Source organism: Anopheles arabiensis, chromosome 2 (genome assembly GCF_016920715.1).
Source record: "Anopheles arabiensis isolate DONGOLA chromosome 2, AaraD3, whole genome shotgun sequence".
Taxonomy (NCBI): domain Eukaryota; kingdom Metazoa; phylum Arthropoda; class Insecta; order Diptera; family Culicidae; genus Anopheles; species Anopheles arabiensis.
This window is the reverse complement of record NC_053517.1, coordinates 98,756,621-98,774,668: the sequence shown is the minus strand read 5'-3', so window position 1 is coordinate 98,774,668 and position 18,048 is coordinate 98,756,621. Positions and strand designations below refer to the sequence as shown.

At 47.3% G+C, this 18,048-nt stretch overlaps 2 protein-coding genes across 10 annotated transcripts in view; both read left to right on the top strand.

The window, feature by feature from the left end:
* The window catches only part of LOC120903277 (anion exchange protein 2-like), a 38,816-nt gene extending 29,580 nt beyond the window's left edge, over positions 1 to 9,236 (top strand). For 6 of the 9 annotated variants that reach the window (XM_040313107.1, XM_040312713.1, XM_040312868.1 and 3 more), the window contains 5 exons: positions 3,441 to 3,821; positions 4,761 to 6,697; positions 6,765 to 6,959; positions 7,044 to 7,272; positions 7,344 to 7,460. In XM_040313107.1, coding sequence (XP_040169041.1) covers positions 3,441 to 3,821; positions 4,761 to 6,697; positions 6,765 to 6,959; positions 7,044 to 7,272; positions 7,344 to 7,418 — 2,817 coding nt within the window. In that variant the 3' untranslated portion in view covers positions 7,419 to 7,460. Of the gene's footprint in view, positions 1 to 3,440; positions 3,822 to 4,760; positions 6,698 to 6,764; positions 6,960 to 7,043; positions 7,273 to 7,343 lie in introns of all 9 variants that reach the window. The other 3 variants (XM_040313262.1, XM_040313184.1, XM_040312634.1) reach the window with 2 other exon arrangements.
* A 2,682-nt stretch (positions 9,237 to 11,918) lies between these two features.
* Positions 11,919 to 17,963, top strand: LOC120902581 (TBC1 domain family member 9). The gene is made up of 12 exons (XM_040311436.1): positions 11,919 to 12,156; positions 12,464 to 12,639; positions 12,902 to 13,731; positions 13,800 to 13,948; positions 14,022 to 14,127; positions 14,201 to 14,869; positions 14,947 to 15,102; positions 15,190 to 15,353; positions 15,423 to 15,687; positions 15,755 to 16,505; positions 16,593 to 16,690; positions 16,767 to 17,963. The coding sequence occupies exons 1-12, from the start codon at positions 12,113 to 12,115 to the stop codon at positions 16,983 to 16,985; spliced, it is 3,627 nt and encodes a 1,208-aa protein (XP_040167370.1). The 5' UTR covers positions 11,919 to 12,112; the 3' UTR covers positions 16,986 to 17,963.
* The last annotated feature ends 85 nt before the right edge of the window (positions 17,964 to 18,048 follow it).

Sequence of the window (18,048 nt, the reverse complement as noted above, 5' to 3'; positions counted from 1 at the left end):
GACGAAGGTCCCCTTCAGCCCACAAAAACACTACGCCATGGTGGCGTAGCCTTTTGTCGATTAAATTAATTGATTCGTTGTACGCGCATTCTCTCTTTCCTTCCCCGTTTCTTGGTCGGTCACTCCCTCATCTCACACACGCTGATTATTTTTCGTTACTCGATCTTGTGTTTCCCACCATTTCCCCCGTTTTTTTTTTATTTCTACTTTTAGAACCTAGCATTTCGTATGTATGATCGTAGCATGGAACATTTGGTGTTTATCAGCAACACTACTACTGACACTACTAACACAAACACTAACCAATCGGTAATCAATAGAGCTTTCACTCTTCCTATAGCGCTGTAAATATTTCTCATACAAACACACACACATATGCAAACACACTCACATACTAACGCAAAAGCTGCATTAACCATTAACCGCTCTGGGAAAAGGGTCACACCATCGCTCATTGATAGTGGCTGTAACTGTAATGTGGAGGGGAAAACAGGGATGTTGGTGATGGTGGAAACGCTGCTAACCCTTGAAGTGCTCGTGCGAGTGAAAATTGCTTTCAGGTGGCTTTAAAAACTGGATTTCAATGGGTAATTGGGTTGTGGAATAAGTTTGGACTGGTTCAAGCAAAATCATTGGTTATCTCCTTATTACATCCCTATTTTAATCATATTTTATATTCACGACGGCAAAATTACGATTTAAATGTGAGTTTTCTGTAGATTTTATTGATAAACTCCACGTGTGGATAATCAGGACTGATTGTCCTGCTATGAGTACATAAAATAGACACAGGTAGCCAAGCGCTTTAGAGTAGACTGTAGGCAGATCTCGACCGACTTAGATTGTTGTGCCAAATAAAAAGAAGAAGAAGACGCAGTTTTTGATAACAGGTTGGCTGTGACCGTGCCTCAATGACCGTGCCACAAGTCATTGAGAACGATGGCAAAAATTCATGAATTGGGCTTCGAATTGCTTCCCCACCCACCGTATTCTACAGATCTGGCCCCCAGCGACTTTTTCTTGTTCTCAGACCTCAAAAGGATGCCCAATTCATGAATTTTTGCCATCGTTCTCAATGACTTGTGGCACGGTGCGTTGTCTTGGTGGAACAACACAACACAAAAGTTGCTTGACAAAAGACGCTCTGTCTCACAAACTAATTGACATACAGACGTCAAATTTTGACACGAATCATTTGAAGGTTGGTACTATATAAAAAAATATGCATTTAATACTAGCGGCGCCATCTATGTGTCAGATCGGGGACTTATCAGCCAACCTGTTACGTTTGTGTGGACTCTCTTCAATCGTTATAGATCATGTCCTTATTAAGGATTCACAAAGAGATCAGTGGCGGATTAAGGGTATCGGGGGCCCTAGGCGAAAAGACGAGTTGAGGCCCCCTGTAACTGATAAATGTTGTTGGGGCGAGGGGGGGAGTAGTGGCACTAAACTTGCTGTTGGGAGATTGAACAGTAAACTTGAAATGCCGTCGGGGACCCCTTCGAATATCAGTCACAGGCTCTAAAATTTTTGCTGACGGGAGGGGGGGGGGCGGGGGTGCAAGTGATTCGCCTGCCTCCGGGCCCCAACGACCATCCTTCCGGGGCCCTTCGCTAGTACTCTGTCCGTACGGCATACTATAGATTGGCGATCTACGGGGCCCCTAAATCGGCGGGGCCCCAGGCGACCGCCTAGTCCGCCTACCTTTAGATTCGCCACTGAAAGAGATCATACGCCTACTGTGCCATCTGAACAGTCTCCCAATGAAACTCTTCAACTCTCGTACGCCCAAGGTCCATCAATTACTACAGATCGGTCCAGTGTACTTTGACAAATCTTCAATTGATAGCTAGGGAGTGTTCAAGAGTACCTTAGCAACTCATACAAAGTTCTTAACAACCATAACTCCCTAGCTGCTAATCTCCGTAGAAACCTCCATCCATCATGGCTACCAAAATCAGAGCTAAGAACCCACCTGTAGTCTATCTAGACCACCTTGCGTATGCCTCGAAATTTGGATGCAAAGACTACATAATACAGAGGTCGAGTCATTCATTTGATCAAAAACAGTGGGAAAGTTTTGACAGTTGCATGTAAAAGTTTGAATCGTTTTGAGGATTAAGTTGTGGTGAGTCCAGCTTCCTCCACAATACCGTGGTTGCAATTGACTGCTAACCTCTATGATTTATGACCAACTGCTAAAGCTATATTTCCTTACAAATATAAAGAAAAATAAAAAAAATACAGTGCGGTTGATAACTGATAACTGGAGCAGTGCCCAAAATTAGAATCATTTGCCCCTCAAGAAGGCGAAATCAAAAAGGATAGTGTCCTAGTTGTGGTCGTCTTTAGTGATAAATTACTCATGAGATATGGTACCAAAATATAGATTGATTTGATCTTCGAAAATCCTTCCCTTTTTTGGGGGTTTATTTTATTACCCTGAGATAAGAGTGTCTAAACATGAAACATTAGGCATACACGCTCCGTAAACCAATCTTGAACTAGTCAAAACAAATTTCAACTTAATCAAAACAGCTGCAGTGCAGTTAATATTACATATTTTACTAGTAAAAATGGATCTACAGGTAGTAAAAATGTTTTCTGGACATTTCATTCAGGAATTTCAATCAGATCAAAGGTAATTAGCTATTGTTACGATAAAATACCAAGTTTAAATTGTGTTGAATAAATTTCAGCTAACTTTTCCTTCCACCCAATACATTTTGATGGAAAATTAAATTGGCCAATTCGACATCGTTTATTTTGTCGTACACCGTTTCGAGCCACCTTTATCTTGCATGACGCATTCAAGGGTTAGCGATGCCTATGTATGACGCGTGTGAATGGTCGTTTAGTGTCGTGTGCTTGGCTTTGGGCTCATCATATTGGACCTTGGTACCTCCAGAAAGCTATTCACTCTGTCACACAGATACTTATGTATGTGGATGTGTTATTGATTATTATTTTGTTTTCTTTACTCCTTTCCCTCCGGAAATCAGGGGGGAAAAGGCGGAAATTTCGGTGAACATGATATCATTTTCCACCTACCACCATTCGCTCCATCTAGCCGTGTAGTATTGTACCATCTGTACCATTATCTCGTATCAGACACACACACACACATTCATGGCAATACACATAGATGGAATGTTATTCATAATCAGCTCACAACCGTCCATCGTGACCCTGCGTTTTGGCAGTGGAGCAGAACCGTTTTAAATATTCGGGAGAGTTCCATAGGGTCCAGTGGAACTTTGATCCACTGAGAACGAGACAGAGATAGAGAGAGACAAAGAGACAGGAGAAGGAACAAACAGACACAGGGAGCAACAGGCTCGCATGGGTGCTTTCAATCGAATGTGTTTTTTTCTTTTCTTTCCTTCGATTTTGTTTCTTCCCCAAACCACTCCTTTACGCTCCACCACCTCCATCAGTCCCTGTCGATGCGGGCCGAGGACGGTGGCAACGGGGAGGTGATCGTGGGCGTCCGGCGCCTCAACTCGTTCGTAAGCCCCACCCAAAGCTACACGCTCAGTCCGCCCTCGCTGCACCCGAACTCGGTGTACGGCCAGAGCCCGAACCTTTCCTCCCGGAACCACCACCACCACACCCACCATCAGCAACAGCCGGCGCATCAGCCGGCCAAGGATCAGCAGCGCCACCAGCGGCACGCATCCGGTCCGCACCGGTGCCGGCGGTCCGGCAGCCAGGACAGCAGCAGCACGGCGACAGCCGCGGCAGCACCGGTGACCCTAACCACGGTCACCAGTGCCGTTGGTATGCGACGAAATAACTCACCTTTATCGCTGACAGTTGTAAATCAATTAATATAAATATCGAAACCAACCAGCCCTTCTCTCCCCCTCTTTCAAACAAACACTTAGACACACACACACAGGCAGTGTTTTTTCTTGTTTTCTTTCAAACACGGCACACATTAGTTGCCAACACAAGTTTTGCTCTCTGTTCTCGCTTTTCCGTCTTCTTCCGCACACGAACACAGAAAAACACTCACACACAGTCCTGATTTGCACCGAGTTTGATCGTAGTTGGCGAGGAGAAGCGATTTAAACGGATGTGGCTTGCGTGTTTTGAGCCTGTCACTCTTTACTCCTGTCATTGCTCTGTTTGTTCGTTTGTTTGATAGGCGAGTTTAACTGCTCGTGTTGTTTTCCTGTTGGTTAATGTTGTTGTTTAACGTTTTAAGTTGTTAGATTATTTCTTAATCATCAGTGTTTTCTTTTTAAATTTAGTTATAGTATATAGATCAGTTCCTTAGATGTTTTATAGAATCATTAAATCATTTCTTACTTTTAAATTATATTATTTTTCATCGTTTTTTATCGTTTTTAAATTACATTCTAGAGTTATTTAGTTTTAATAGTTTTACAGGTTTTTTAATTTTATATTTTAGGATCGTATTTTCTTGTTAATAAAAAATGTACAAATTAATTAGTGGAGTATTGTAAATATTACAAACATTTGCATCATTTTAGCCTCTACAATGCTCTAACCTTGCACGCTTGTTTTATATTTTTGTTTGTTGGGTATTGCTTGCATGTACAGTATGATCGATTAAACTTGCCTTTTGGAAGCATGGTGTTATAGTGTTAAGGTGTAATTATATTAGTTATATAGTTAATCTCCTCCTGGCAATGCCCTGTTACGAACTTTTATATCATTCCGATAGTCTATCCCCTCCGTTAACGAAACGCTACCATTTCCACCAACTAATTCAATCTTTTCCCTATCAGAGTGTGGATGATAAGAAGCCACGCATCGTACCGGCGACCGAGATCAACGGGCACGGCGGTGGCCACGGTGAGACGCGCATCAACATCAGCGAGGAAACGTACACCTCCTCGCAGGAGGACATCAAGATGCGCACGCAGAAGGAATCCATCCTGAAGCGCATCCCCGAGGGTGCGGAAGCGACGACCGTCCTCGTCGGTGCGGTCGACTTTCTCGAGCAGCCCACGATCGCGTTCGTCCGCCTGGCGGAAGGTATCCCGATGCCCAGCATCACGGAAGTCCCGATCCCCGTGCGCTTCCTATTCATTCTGCTCGGGCCGCAGAAGACGGAGCTGGACTACCACGAGGTCGGCCGGTCGATCGCCACGCTCATGTCGAACGAGCACTTCCACGACATCGCCTACAAGGCGGACGATCGGCGCGAGCTGCTGTCCGCGATCAACGAGTTCCTGGACGACTCGATCGTGCTGCCGCCGGGCAAATGGGAACGGCAGGCACTGTTGCCGTTCGAGGAGCTGAAGGCGAAGAGCGACATGATCCGGCTGCGCAAGAAGAAAGCGCTGGACGAGAAGATCAAGAGCAAGCAGTCGCAGCTGCTGACGAGCGAGGAGGAAAAGAAGCTGCTGGCAGCATCGGGCGGTGCGGGCGATGGTGGAGGCGGCGATGGGAAGAAGCCACCCAAAAACCCGCTGGAAAAGACGAACCGCCTGTGGGGCGGCCTGATTAACGACATCAAGCGCCGCTACCCGATGTACAAGAGCGACATCATGGACGGGCTCAACACGGAAACGCTGGCGGCGACCATCTTCATGTACTTTGCCGCCTTGTCGACGGCCATCACGTTCGGGGGGCTGTCCTCGGACAAGACGCACAACCTCATCGGCATCTCGGAAACGCTCGTGTCGGCCTCGATGGTGGGGCTGGTGTTTCATCTGCTCGCGGGACAGCCGCTGGTCATTATCGGCACGACTGGGCCGCTGCTGCTGTTCGACGAAGCGCTGAACCAGTTCTGCATCTCGAACGACTTCAGCTTTCTCACGGTGCGGGTGTACGTGGGGTGCTGGCTGGCGGTGATTGCGCTGGTTGTGTCCGCGTTCGAGGGCAGCGTGTACGTGCGACTGTTCACGCGCTTCACGCAGGAAATCTTCTCCGCGCTCATCACGCTGATCTACATCGTCGAGACGGTGATGAAGCTGCTGTCCGTGTACAAGCGTCATCCCCTGTTGGCGGAGTACCTGTACAAGAACGTCACCGAGCCACAGCCGCTCCCGATGCCCTACCTCGAAGAGGAGCGCAATGGCACGACTCCCACCTCCGAGCTGCTGGCCGAGAGTCTAACAACGGCCGTGAACGGTACGATCGCAATGGCCCAGGACGCAGCCAATCTGCTCATCCCGGAAGACGGCACCGGGCCACTGAACCGACCCAACACGGCCCTCTTCTGCACCATCCTCACGCTCGGCACGTTCTCGCTGGCCTACTATCTGAAGCTGTTCCGCAACTCCCACTTCCTGGGGCGTAACGCCCGCCGTGCCCTCGGTGACTTCGGTGTGCCGATCTCGATCGCGCTGTTCGTGCTGCTCGACTACATGATCCCGCAGGTGTACACGGAGAAGCTAAGCGTACCGGAGGGCCTGTCGCCGAGCGATGAAACGCGCCGCGGATGGATCATTCCGCTCGGTGGCGTTCCCGGCTGGATGCCGTTTGTTGCCGGCATTCCCGCCCTGCTGGTGTACATCCTGATCTTCATGGAGACGCACATCTCCGAGCTGATCGTGGACAAGCCCGAGCGGGGGCTGAAGAAGGGCTCGGGCCTGCACATGGACATTGTGCTGCTGTGCTTCCTGAACACCGTCTGCGGGTTCTTCGGTATGCCGTGGCACTGTGCCGCCACCGTACGGTCAGTGACGCACGTGTCTGCCGTCACCATCATGTCGAGGTACGTAGTTGGATGTGTGGTCGTACCAGGTAGAAATCTAACTCCAAAATCAAATCCTTTCCAACAGAACGCACGCCCCCGGAGACGCTCCACACATTACGGACGTGAAGGAGCAAAGAATATCGGGCTTCTTCGTGTCGCTAATGGTCGGGTTGTCCGTAACGATGGCTCCCATTTTGCGCCTCATCCCGATGTCCGTACTGTTCGGTGTGTTCCTGTACATGGGCATTGCTTCCATGAGCGGTGTGCAGTTCTTCGAGCGGTAAGTATCCCATCGATGATCGTGGAACTCTAATAAAAGGATCATGTCTTCACTGCATCTCGTTGGAAATTCCACACCACACAGATTGCGGCTGTACCTGATGCCGGTGAAGCATCATCCACAAGTGCCATTCGTGCGCCGCGTCCCGACCTGGAAGATGCACCTGTTTACCTTCGTGCAGATACTGGCACTGGCCATGCTGTGGGCGGTCAAGTCGTCCCCGTTCTCGCTCGCCTTCCCCTTCTTCCTGATCATGATGGTACCGATCCGGAAGCAGCTGGAGAGCATCTTTTCGCCCCTGGAGTTGCGTGCGGTAAGTTTTATATCTCTTCCCCAGGGTCCAGAGATCACTCAAATAACGCTTTTGTATCTTGTAACTTTTAGCTCGATGGAAGCCAACCGAACGAAGGCGCAGAGGATGAGCCCGATTTCTACGAGCAGGCTCCCATCCCTGCTTAAGGACAATGGGGGGATACTGCGCAATCTACGCCGCACTGAGCCTACTTTTGAGCTGTTGGCTCAAACACAAACGGCTTGAATTTTTGCATAAATTTTGTCTACCGTCTGTGGACGATCGACATGATCAGATGCAAAGCGATCACGTTAAAAACTAAAACACAGCAACCAAGCAACACCTAAAGGCAACAAAACCAACCCTAAATATATATTTATTGCAAAACATGTTAACTAGCGGAGCAAGCAACAACGGAGAAGAAGAAGCGGAACAACACCGAAGTAAAAAAACAACAATTTTCACGTAAAAAAAACACACACACACACCACATATATAGTGAAAAGACGTCTCCTTTTACGTAACGAAATTATTAGGCATAGGAGTAGGCAATTCTATTAAAAACAAAAAAACCGTAGCATAAATCAAAAGCAACAATCTATTCTCCATAATTCTTCTCTTCTTTAAAGGGAAGGAGAGAGCGAGTGAGAAAGAGAAAAAGACAGAAAGGGAAATGAGAAAGAGAGAGAGAGAGAGAGAGAGAAAGAAAAAGAAAGAGAGAAACGCGAAGGACAACAAGCGCGATCGAAAAACCACATCTCACATGGGGAAATTGAGTGTGTGTGTGTGTGTTTGAAAGTATGTCTAGGTGTGCGTGTCTACAACAGTCTGTGATCAGTATTACTTACAGGAATGCATCGGAACACAACTGCGCGATGGGGGCAATAAAGAGATGAAGCAAAAAAAAACAAAGAAAACAGGCGCACAGCAAAATGTAATAGAATTACACAAATCCAATCAAAAACAGTTTGAACCGAATTGATCTGATCGGTTACCGATCCCTTATTGGTCCCCCTCATTATTTTGTACCTTCACATCACCTGCAATGGAACGAACGAGCTCATGACTCCTCATGGTGTAGTAGCATCGGAGGGATCGAATAGTTTCATTATTACAGCTCAAACAAGATAAATATCAAAATCGTGTATTTTTGTGACCTATTTAAAGCCCCAATGTTTTGCTAACTGTGTCTGTGTGTGAGAGAGACAGAGAGAGAGAGGGGGGATGGTTGGAAGAGATTGTTGTTGTGTAGTGTTGTGTAGTGTTGCTGGCCAAGCCAAGCGAAAGTATTGGATCGTTGGATATGTATATGTGTGTGTGAGAAAGAGAGAGAATGTGTAGCGATCGACCTAGGAAGGAGGATTTGTTTCTTGTTTATGTTTCTTGTTGTATAACAGATATTTTATTTTTCCACAAAGCTTTGAAAGAGAGAAAGAGAGGGAGAGAGAGAGAGAGAGTATATATATACATATAAAGCTATTCACATTATTTGCTTCGCTCGAAAGACAGTTAGAACGGCCAAATCTGGACCGCCTCAAGGAGGGTTACTTAAGAAACGCCACTAAGCAACACTGGACCAGCGGATGGATCGGCGGCACAGGATGATTGCGCATGTGTGTGTGAGAAATTCCTGTCAAAAGGCAAGGAGGGTGCGTTTATAGAAGGAGAATTTTATCTTACTTCAATATTTTTTAGATAGCCCGTAACTAGAGAGCGAGACAGAGAGAGAAAGAGCGTGAGTCTGTCTGTCCGTTTTGGGCAGGAGGGCGAGGAGGGATGACGTTGCGTGCAGCTGCCCGGTTGGGGCGCTTTAGGCTCTTGGCATTACACTTACACTAGATTAGTGCATAGACGGTATGAATTGAAACATTTATTCTTCAATTTTTCCGCATCATCCTGAGGACATTATTAGCCTTTCTGATAGCGTGTTAGTGCAACCGAACCAGCCGGTACAAACAATAAATGAACTAAACCCCGTAACGAAACAGGCTGTCGAATTACTTAATGGTCTTACTATGAGATGAGAAACTGACATCAAAATAAGGCATTGTGCTACATGTTACATCCAAAACTAGTCCGTAGTTGATTTGAAACTCTTTTGGTTGAAAACAAACTATTCTCAAACAACTATCAAAGATAAGTAGTTCTTCCATCAAATAGTTTGATGTGTGTAGGGGAAGGTAGGTAAAGACGGACACTGCGGGTAAGATGGACACTTCTCATAAATGCATGAAAAAGGTAATTTTCGAGCAATTCAACAATGTAGAATCCAAACTGAAGGTAAAACAACACATTTGAGAACATTTTTGGCATAAAATATGTAAAATTGGTTAAATCCACGAACAAAATAAATTTTCAATCATGTGCACCCTTGTTGATCTAATTTGACTACTGCCGATCTTAAGCTGTACAACTTGTATTGTTTATATTTCCGGAAGTTTTATTTCATGAATGGGTTGTCGCGATCATTAATGAAAAAACTGGCGAAAGAACGAGAATGAAAGCAGTACAAAATCTTGTTTTCTGGTGGTTTAAACATCCTGACACCAAAGCGGGAAAGACGGACACTTTGCTTTAGGGAAAGATGGACACCGAATTTATTGATTTATTTTACTTCTTATATCAATTGGTGATGAATGGATTTCTTCAAATATCTTAAATAAGGGTATTCCGAAGCTATAAACCAATCAGCAACTAGAGAAAGTATTGAAATAAGCGAGAAATGAATCACCGGTCAAAATAGTAGCCATTCGTTATGCTATTACTCGTTCGACGCTGATGAGGCGCTTCACGAGATCCAATATCTTGTCACGATTTGTACAACTTTAAGCAATAAAAATATGAGGCATTGATACGGCATTGTTTAGGAATAGATGAAAAATTCTATGGGATTACAAATATTAAATGTTGAATTTTGACATGATGGAAAATGGATTAAACTATAACAAGTCCCTCAAAAATACTGGGGTCGTGGTCTTTTCGCGTAGTAATTTCCTTAAAGGTAGTTCTAGACTGTTGTTCTGTAAGCTGAAGCAACGTCAGCTGTAAGTGCGCGATATTTCAATACATTTTAGATGCTGCATTCTACGATATATTAGAAGCGGTGCTTACAATTCCTAAAACCACGGCTGAATGAATCGTCGTTGCAATAGGCCAAGAGGTTTCTAAACGTACCAGGACGTGGAAAGCGATAAAATTTGTTAAAATACTGTAAAACTCTTCACTTTCTAACCTTTTCTACAGGTGTCCATCTTACCCTTCATGGTGTCTATCTTTCCCATATCAGGTGTCCGTCTTACCCGAACATTTCAAAACCGCATGAAAAAAATCATGTTTTTCATTCATGAAAAAAACACAAAAATCAATGGAAACTTAAAAGTCTCAACACATTTTCTGATAAAACATGAGTGTAAGATAATGTATGCACATTTTCATGGTCGTTGCACTTATATATCCCTAGATTTTTCCCATTTCCCTTAACGTGTCCGTCTTTACCTACCTTCCCCTACTCATATTGTACTCGTGTACTCAGGAATAGTCTGAGGTAATTAGAAACTGTTCTTCAACTTTTCTAGACTTCAATCCGCCGTTGACTGAAGGCACAGCAGCGTTTGTTTTCCCTCGCTCTTGTCTACTTCCGTCGGGCGAATTACCTTGCGACTCATAATAAAGGAGCAGATGGCGACTTTTCAAGGCCATGATCAGGAACGAGAAAATTTTCAAGATACTTCGTACTTAGTATTTACTTCGTATTTAGTATTGCACTAACGCCATCTGCCGGCGGCTAGCAAAAGCTGTCAGGAAACACTGCACTGGATCATCAAGCAAATGATCGTCTCCTGTTTTTTTTTATCGTTTCTTGATACGATAAAGGTTAAGATACATGCAAAATGCCTTATTAAATTCATCACAACACTTGTTTCGATCGTAACGAGCAATACCGACCAAATGCAAACTTTTCGGAACGGCACAGAATGATGTTGTTACTTTCATGTTTCGACAAGCCCTAGAAAAATACTCTAGTTTGCATGAAAATTGCCACCATAACCACCATAAGTGGATTCGGAATGGAACCATGGATGTTTTCCCAATAACCCATCTCTCCAGCAAAATCAGAATCAGCTCTGTACGGCACCGGATGGCTTTACCGGGCTTCAAAAAGCAACGACGGCTCTGGGCGGAATTGTCGGTTTGATTTAGCCATAATCGTAGCCGAAGTAGCAATGCTAGGAAGTGAATCGGAGCAGTGGGTGCAATTCCAAGAACCCATCACGTCGTAAAGGACATAGTATTCGTAGCAGTAAGTACATATGCGTCGTTCCTTCTTTATTTCATATGGGTAACGTTTTCAACACGGTTCTTATTAGCTTCTATTTCGATCACACACTGGACTATTCGAAAACATCATACCGCTACCTGCTGGCAGCACAAATTGCCCCCAAGCGTGGCTATTAATACACCACCAACAATCACGCGCCCATCGCACCAATCAGCTGATTACGAAATTTAAAAAACCGCAACGGAATTCCACCAAACCGGCACCAAACTGCAAAACAAAGCTCCGTTTATAGCCCCCGCTCGACGGGCTGCACCGCGCGCTCCGTTGCCAAATGTCACAACATTACCCACACACACACGCACACACACAAGCGCACTGCACACAGTCCGCGGCTTGACAGTCGTCGTTTTCCCACACACACGAGAAGAACAACAAAAATGTCCAATCGCTTCACTGTTTACTAACTGCTTTGCTCATGTAATTGATGTAACTTCGCGCGAGTGTACGTGCAAATTCGCCTTTCCCGTCTACCGCTGCACGGCAACACAGGGCCTCCTTCGCCCGGAAAGTGAACGCCCGAAAATGTGGATCCCGCCGAGAGAATGTTCGATGCCGTACGCGCTGTGGTACGTATCCATGTTCGGTGGTTTGTCGTTGTCGCGGAGGGCTGTGTGTGTGGGTGGGGGACCTGTCCGTCTTCTATCTGTGGCGCAGTTGCATATTGCCCAGCATCAGCTCGTTCCCTGCAGGCAAGGGTCCAGCGTTCGCGTGCGGAGGGGTGGATGATTCAGATAGATTATCGCCACATGCTGTGTGACTAATAACAATACAATGGATGCAAAACTACTTTCTTTTGCTTGTAACATCGGTCACGTTTTAATTTTGTACATTTCTTGTGTCCTCTCTCTCTATCTTTGTCGTTTGTCGGAACAGGGTGAACGAAACCACGAAGGTAACGTCGCGCTACTTCCTGCTGCAACACCGCAAAGGGCATGGAAGTCTGCGGGGCTTTTCCTCGATGCTGGTGGGAACGCTGGACAACGTACTCGACACGAAACCGTCCCCGTACAGAATTTTGCATTGCCAGCCGTCGACGGGATTATGCTTTGGTAAGTTGAACTCCTGCCCAGCATTGTGTGCGGCCTGTGGACGCTCGTGTTCGGTGCGCGCTGAGCTTATCAAAAACGGCCCAGCGCTACCAGACCTCTCTGCCCGCCAGAGCTAAGCGATAAGCACCCTACCGAATGGATGTGCCTTCGAGGAAGGCATCATTCATTCGGATGACATGCATCAAACCCCGGGACAGCACGACGTCATACCTTTTTTTTGGTTTATTTATTTCCCCCTTTTCAAATTTCCGCTTTCGCACAGAAATTGCCGCCGACATCACGCTGGACGCGATTATGCTCGACTGGGACTGGCTGGCGAAGAACTTGTTTCGCGTGATCAACGAGATGGAAACGGAGGAAGAGATTACCAACTTTACCATCTGCAAGATCCAGTCCCTGCTCGCCCACAGCTCCCGGCCGGCCGAGGAGCAGAACGACCCCACCAGCTTCCAGGTGGCGGTGTGCAAGTTCCGCGAGAAGTTCCGCATGCCGGAGGACGAGAAGCTGGTCAACTACTACTACTGTAGCTACTTTCGCAAGATACCGCGCCAGGGTCAGCTGTACCTGTCGCTCAACCACATCTGCTTCTACTCGTACATACTCGGCTCGGAGAGCAAGCTGTGCTTCCGGTACAACGAGCTGACCGACATCAAAAAGTCCGGCAACACGATCACGGTCCGGGCGGGGCAGCAGGGCAGCAAGGAGTACACGTTCGTGTTTCTCTACTCGCCGGGCGAAGCGTACCAGCTGATCGAGCAGCTGAGCAAGCTGACGATGCAGAAGATGATCCAGGATCCGGACCGGCCGATCGTCGACCACGATCCGGTCATACTGAAAAAGATGGAAAAGAACGTCGCCCAGAAGACGCTGCTGTTGCGCGATCTGACCGCGCGCCAGCAGTCGGACGAGTACCGGATACACTTCCGCGTGCCCAAGGCGGAGATACTGGACGGCATGATCAAGGCGTCGCTGTGGGCACCGTACACGAAGAAGCACATCAACGGGGTGCTCTATCTGTCGCAGAACTATCTGTGCTTTAAGAGCGATGTGTCCAGCATGGTGTCGTTGGTCATACCGTTAAGCAAGATTGTTGTAAGTGATGGAGAATCTTCCGTTAAAAAAAACAAATCGTTAGTCAATCTACCATTCGTTTCTTCCAGAGCGTGGAAAAGAACGATGACCCACACAACCGGTTTAGCAATCGAATCATCATCACCACCTCGGATGGGAACATCTTTGTGCTGCAACACATCTTGGATCGAGAGTTTTTGATAACGAAAATCTCAGAACTACTCTCGAAAACCGTCCTGTAAGTGTGGCACCGCTCGAAGTGTTTTTGGCAAAAAATATTATAAAGCTCTATTTCTCTCGCTTTTTACCAGACCGACCCGTGTACCTGACGATCTGGATTGGATTAAGCAGGAACCGTTGATGCATCTGTACAAAGATACAAACAACCGAGCGTTCGATGATTTGCAGGCGGAAAAGGTACGATAAATGCGAGTTTTAAATCTTTGTCGGTTGCTGACAATGTTTCCTCTCTCTCTCTCTCTATCCACAGATGAAACGCTGGGAGGAACACTTTTCCCTGTACGGACGGGGCATCTCAATGTTTCGCACCACCGACACGATCAACCTCGTGATCGAGGGCATACCGGACCAGCTGCGGCGCGAAGTGTGGCTCATCTTTTCCGGCGCCATCCACATGAAGATGATGCAACCGAACCTGTACCAGCAGCTGGTGACGAAGGCGAAGGACCAGAGCCCTGTGTCGTTCGAAGAGATCGAGCGCGATCTGCACCGCTCGCTGCCGGAGCATCCCGCGTTCCAGACGAGCATCGGCATTACGGCCCTGCGCCGGGTGCTGCAGGCGTACGCGCTGCGCAACCCCGAGATAGGCTACTGCCAGGCGATGAACATCGTCTCGTCCGTGTTTCTCATCTACTGCGACGAGGAGGATGCGTTCTGGATACTGTGCTGCCTGTGCGAGTCGCTGCTGCCCGACTACTACAACGATCGCGTCGTCGGGGCGCAGATCGACCAGGGGCTGCTGGACGAGCTGATCGCAAGTCATCTGCCCAACCTGCACGTGAAGCTGACCGAGCTGGGTGTGATACGGATGATTTCGCTCTCCTGGTTCCTTACCATCTTTCTCAGCGTGATGCCATACGAAAGTGCGCTGCACATTATCGACTGCTTTCTGTGTGACGGCGCAAAAGTGATCTTTATTGTAAGTGTGTCTCAAAGCATCTGCTTCGATTGCATTCCATTTCATCGCTTGCTTTCGGTTCTTTTCCCCCCGTACAGATAGCTTTAAAAATTCTCGAATGGAACCAGGAAAAGCTCCTGAACTGTAGCGACGATGGGGAAGCAATGCAGCTGCTGACCACCTTTCTGATGGGCATCTTCAACGATGAAGTGCAGCGAATCATTATCGAGGACAAGGAGAAGCAGCAAATCAAGGTAATTTAATCGCAAAGAAAAGTTAATCTGGCAAGATCACATTCAATTAACCTTTGGCCACCGCCGCGCTGTGTTTGCGCTTTCCAGAGCCAATCGGTACAGACGCTCATCTACGAAGCATATCTTAAGTTTGGTAAAGCAATAACATCACAAAAGATTGAAGAGCTGCGCAACAAGCACCGCCGGCTGACCGTGCATCAGCTGGAGAAAGATCTGGAAAATAGTGTGATAAAAAACTTCAAAGACAATGGGTATGAGAACATTCCGTTCCCTTTTCTGTCGTGACAACGCTAATAATGTTGCATTTCCTCTGTTTGCAGGTATTTCGACAGTGAAGAGCTGCGCATGCTGCTCTGCTACACGAAGGATGAGAAGAACAGCTTAACGGCCCGATCCCGCCCAACGTCGGTGAATGGCGGCGAGCCCGTGTACGACGTAACGGTGCTGAACGATGCGAAGAAACGGTGCCGCGACAATCGGTACGACTGCTTCCGGGTGGATTACGAAACGTTTCGCAAGCTGTTTGTCGATCTGACACCGTGGGGCCACTGTCAAAACATTGACCTGCCCGAGAAGCTGTTCCGGGTAGGTTGCAGAAGCTTTTGGGGGTTTTAGCAAAGTATTTAACGCCATGCTTTGGTGTACTTTCCAGCTGATGGACAAACAATCGTGCGGATATCTCGAATTCAAGCAGCTGATCTTTGCGATCGGCATCATCTGCTCGAAGCGGGCAACGGAAAAGCTGAAGCTCCTCTACATCCTGCACCTGCCGCCGCTGCTCACTGCGCAGGAGCTGGAATCGAGCGGTGGTGGTGGCGGTGGTTCGCGCGACTCCGACACGGAGGTGGCGACCGAGGCGGAAAGCTTCTTTAGCGACAATCCGCTCGAAACGCTCAAATCGCTACCGTCGCCAATCGACATCAGTCTCGAGGCGTCGTCGGACGTGGAGAATCTGTCACTGTCGCAGTTTAACGCGACCACGCCGAACCTTTCGATGGACGATTCGCACTCGCACAACGCGGAAACATCGTCCATCTTTTACGTGGAGCTGCCGGTAGCGAGCATGAGCGCTGCTGGCAGTGGTGGTGGTGGTGCCGGTCCCAGCACTAGCAACGCCTCCGGTACGAACCTCGGGGAGGCGGAATCGTTCGGCTCGCGGTCGGACATTAGCGATCTTGGCTTCCAGCGGTACGGCAGCAGCCTGGATGAGGGTGGGGCGAGCCGTCGGAACGAGGCGCGCAGCATCAGCGGGCTGCGCATCTTCCTGGACGAGCCCGACTCGAACTTTACGTACAAAACCATTCCCAACATGACGCAGAAGAACTTTATCTCGCTGTGGACGACACTGCTGGAGATACTGAACAAGGAGCGCAAAGTGACCGACCAGGAGGTTCAAACGTCCTGTAAGGCTCTAATTCAGGAGGCTCTTCCACTTGCGGCTTAGTAAACTCCCCAAAGCTTATCTCATTTCGCCTTTTTTCGCTTTTTAGATAAAACACTGATATCGCTTGGAGAGGATGCGATTCTCAGCCGGCGGGACGATAGCAACGACAGCTTCACCCAGCTAGCGATGGAAGGCGGAGAAGTAGTGCGTAACTTCAGCTTCAAACCAACTCTCCAACGACACGTTAACTTTTTTTAATCGTTTGTTTCTTGCGTTTCAGTTTGACCCGAACGGCAATCCTTCCTCCTCCAGCTCGGAACGTACGCCCAGGCACAGTTCCGCCAACGCACCGCCCGAAGCGGTCTGGGAGATTTCGCTCAACCAGTTCGTGGCCACCGCCATGTCCGTCGGCATCATAGAGGAACAGTTTTCGCGCCCCTTCTCGATCAATTCGCGCGTGGAAAAGTTGCAGAAAAATCGACGAAAGTGCAAAAGCTAGATGCCTCGATAAAAGGCTCCTTCTTGCCCGTACATTTCCCATCTTCCCGTTTCACGACCTGTCTCTCTCTGCCTCTCTCGCGCCCATTCCCTCTCTCTCTTCCTAGCTAAACAAATCACAAAAGTCAAAAGCTTTTTCTGTGCGTGTTAAAAAAAAGTGCTTCTCCGGCAATCAACGACGATTGTCGGACGTCCCAATCCCTTCAATCTGCTGCTGCAGAGGGTGCTAATTGTTGCTAATTGTGGCTGAAAGTTGTTATACAGTGAACCCCCCACGTTTGCCAATCATTTTTGAAAGTGATTGTGATGTATTTTGGTACGATAAATTTGTAAAATTGCGCCTCCCCCGTAGCCTTTAATTTCTTGGAAGCGTATTGTAAATTATTACTCACTCTTTTTTTCTTCTGTTGCCTGTTTCCTACTCCAGCAGCGCGCCTTTTCTTTTTACAGGGTTTTCCATGGGTTCTCATAGGGTTGTGAGACACTTTATTGACTCTTTCCAATAGGGAGTGAACTCCATTTGATGGAAATTGGACTCTATGGCACCCTTTTTCCTATTGGATTTGTTTAATCAGGGATTTGTGCTATTAGGTTCATTTCCCCATAAGAAAGAGTCAAGGAAGTATCCCAAAACTATGGGAACCCCTGGGAAACGCTGTATTCCACAAAAGTGCACTCGATTTGCATAGCAAAGACGCAGGACAAACGATCGTACGTTGCAGCAGGCGGTGAACCCACATACCGATGGGAGATTAGTTAGTGTTTGCGAAATAAAGGAAGAAAGCACCGAACGTAACCGAGCTTAGCAAGCGCTCGAGCAACATCGTAGAGGAGAGGTGTGTGTGAGGGTTTTGTTTCCTTTTTTTTGTTTTGTTTGCGGCAATCGGTTCCGCTTAGATGCGAATATTATATATATACACACATTCTATAGGAAGCTATTTTACAAGAGTAAAAATCCAGCAATTATATGCCAAACAAACCCGTCGTCTCTTCTTACTTTACTGCATCCGAATGCGAGAGTAAGCAATTGCGTCTTATGAGTTTGTGATATTTCTTCAACAAAC

What these genes read in the sequence shown, in the direction of transcription:
- LOC120902581 (XM_040311436.1), top strand. Translation starts at nt 12,113, where the DNA reads ATGTGGATCCCGCCGAGAGAATGTTCGATGCCGTACGCGCTGTG. An exon ending in TACCGTTAAGCAAGATTGTT is followed by an intron (nt 13,732 to 13,799) that starts GTAAGTGATGGA and finishes CGTTTCTTCCAG; the next exon opens with AGCGTGGAAAAGAACGATGA. An exon ending in CTACTCTCGAAAACCGTCCT is followed by an intron (nt 13,949 to 14,021) that starts GTAAGTGTGGCA and finishes GCTTTTTACCAG; the next exon opens with ACCGACCCGTGTACCTGACG.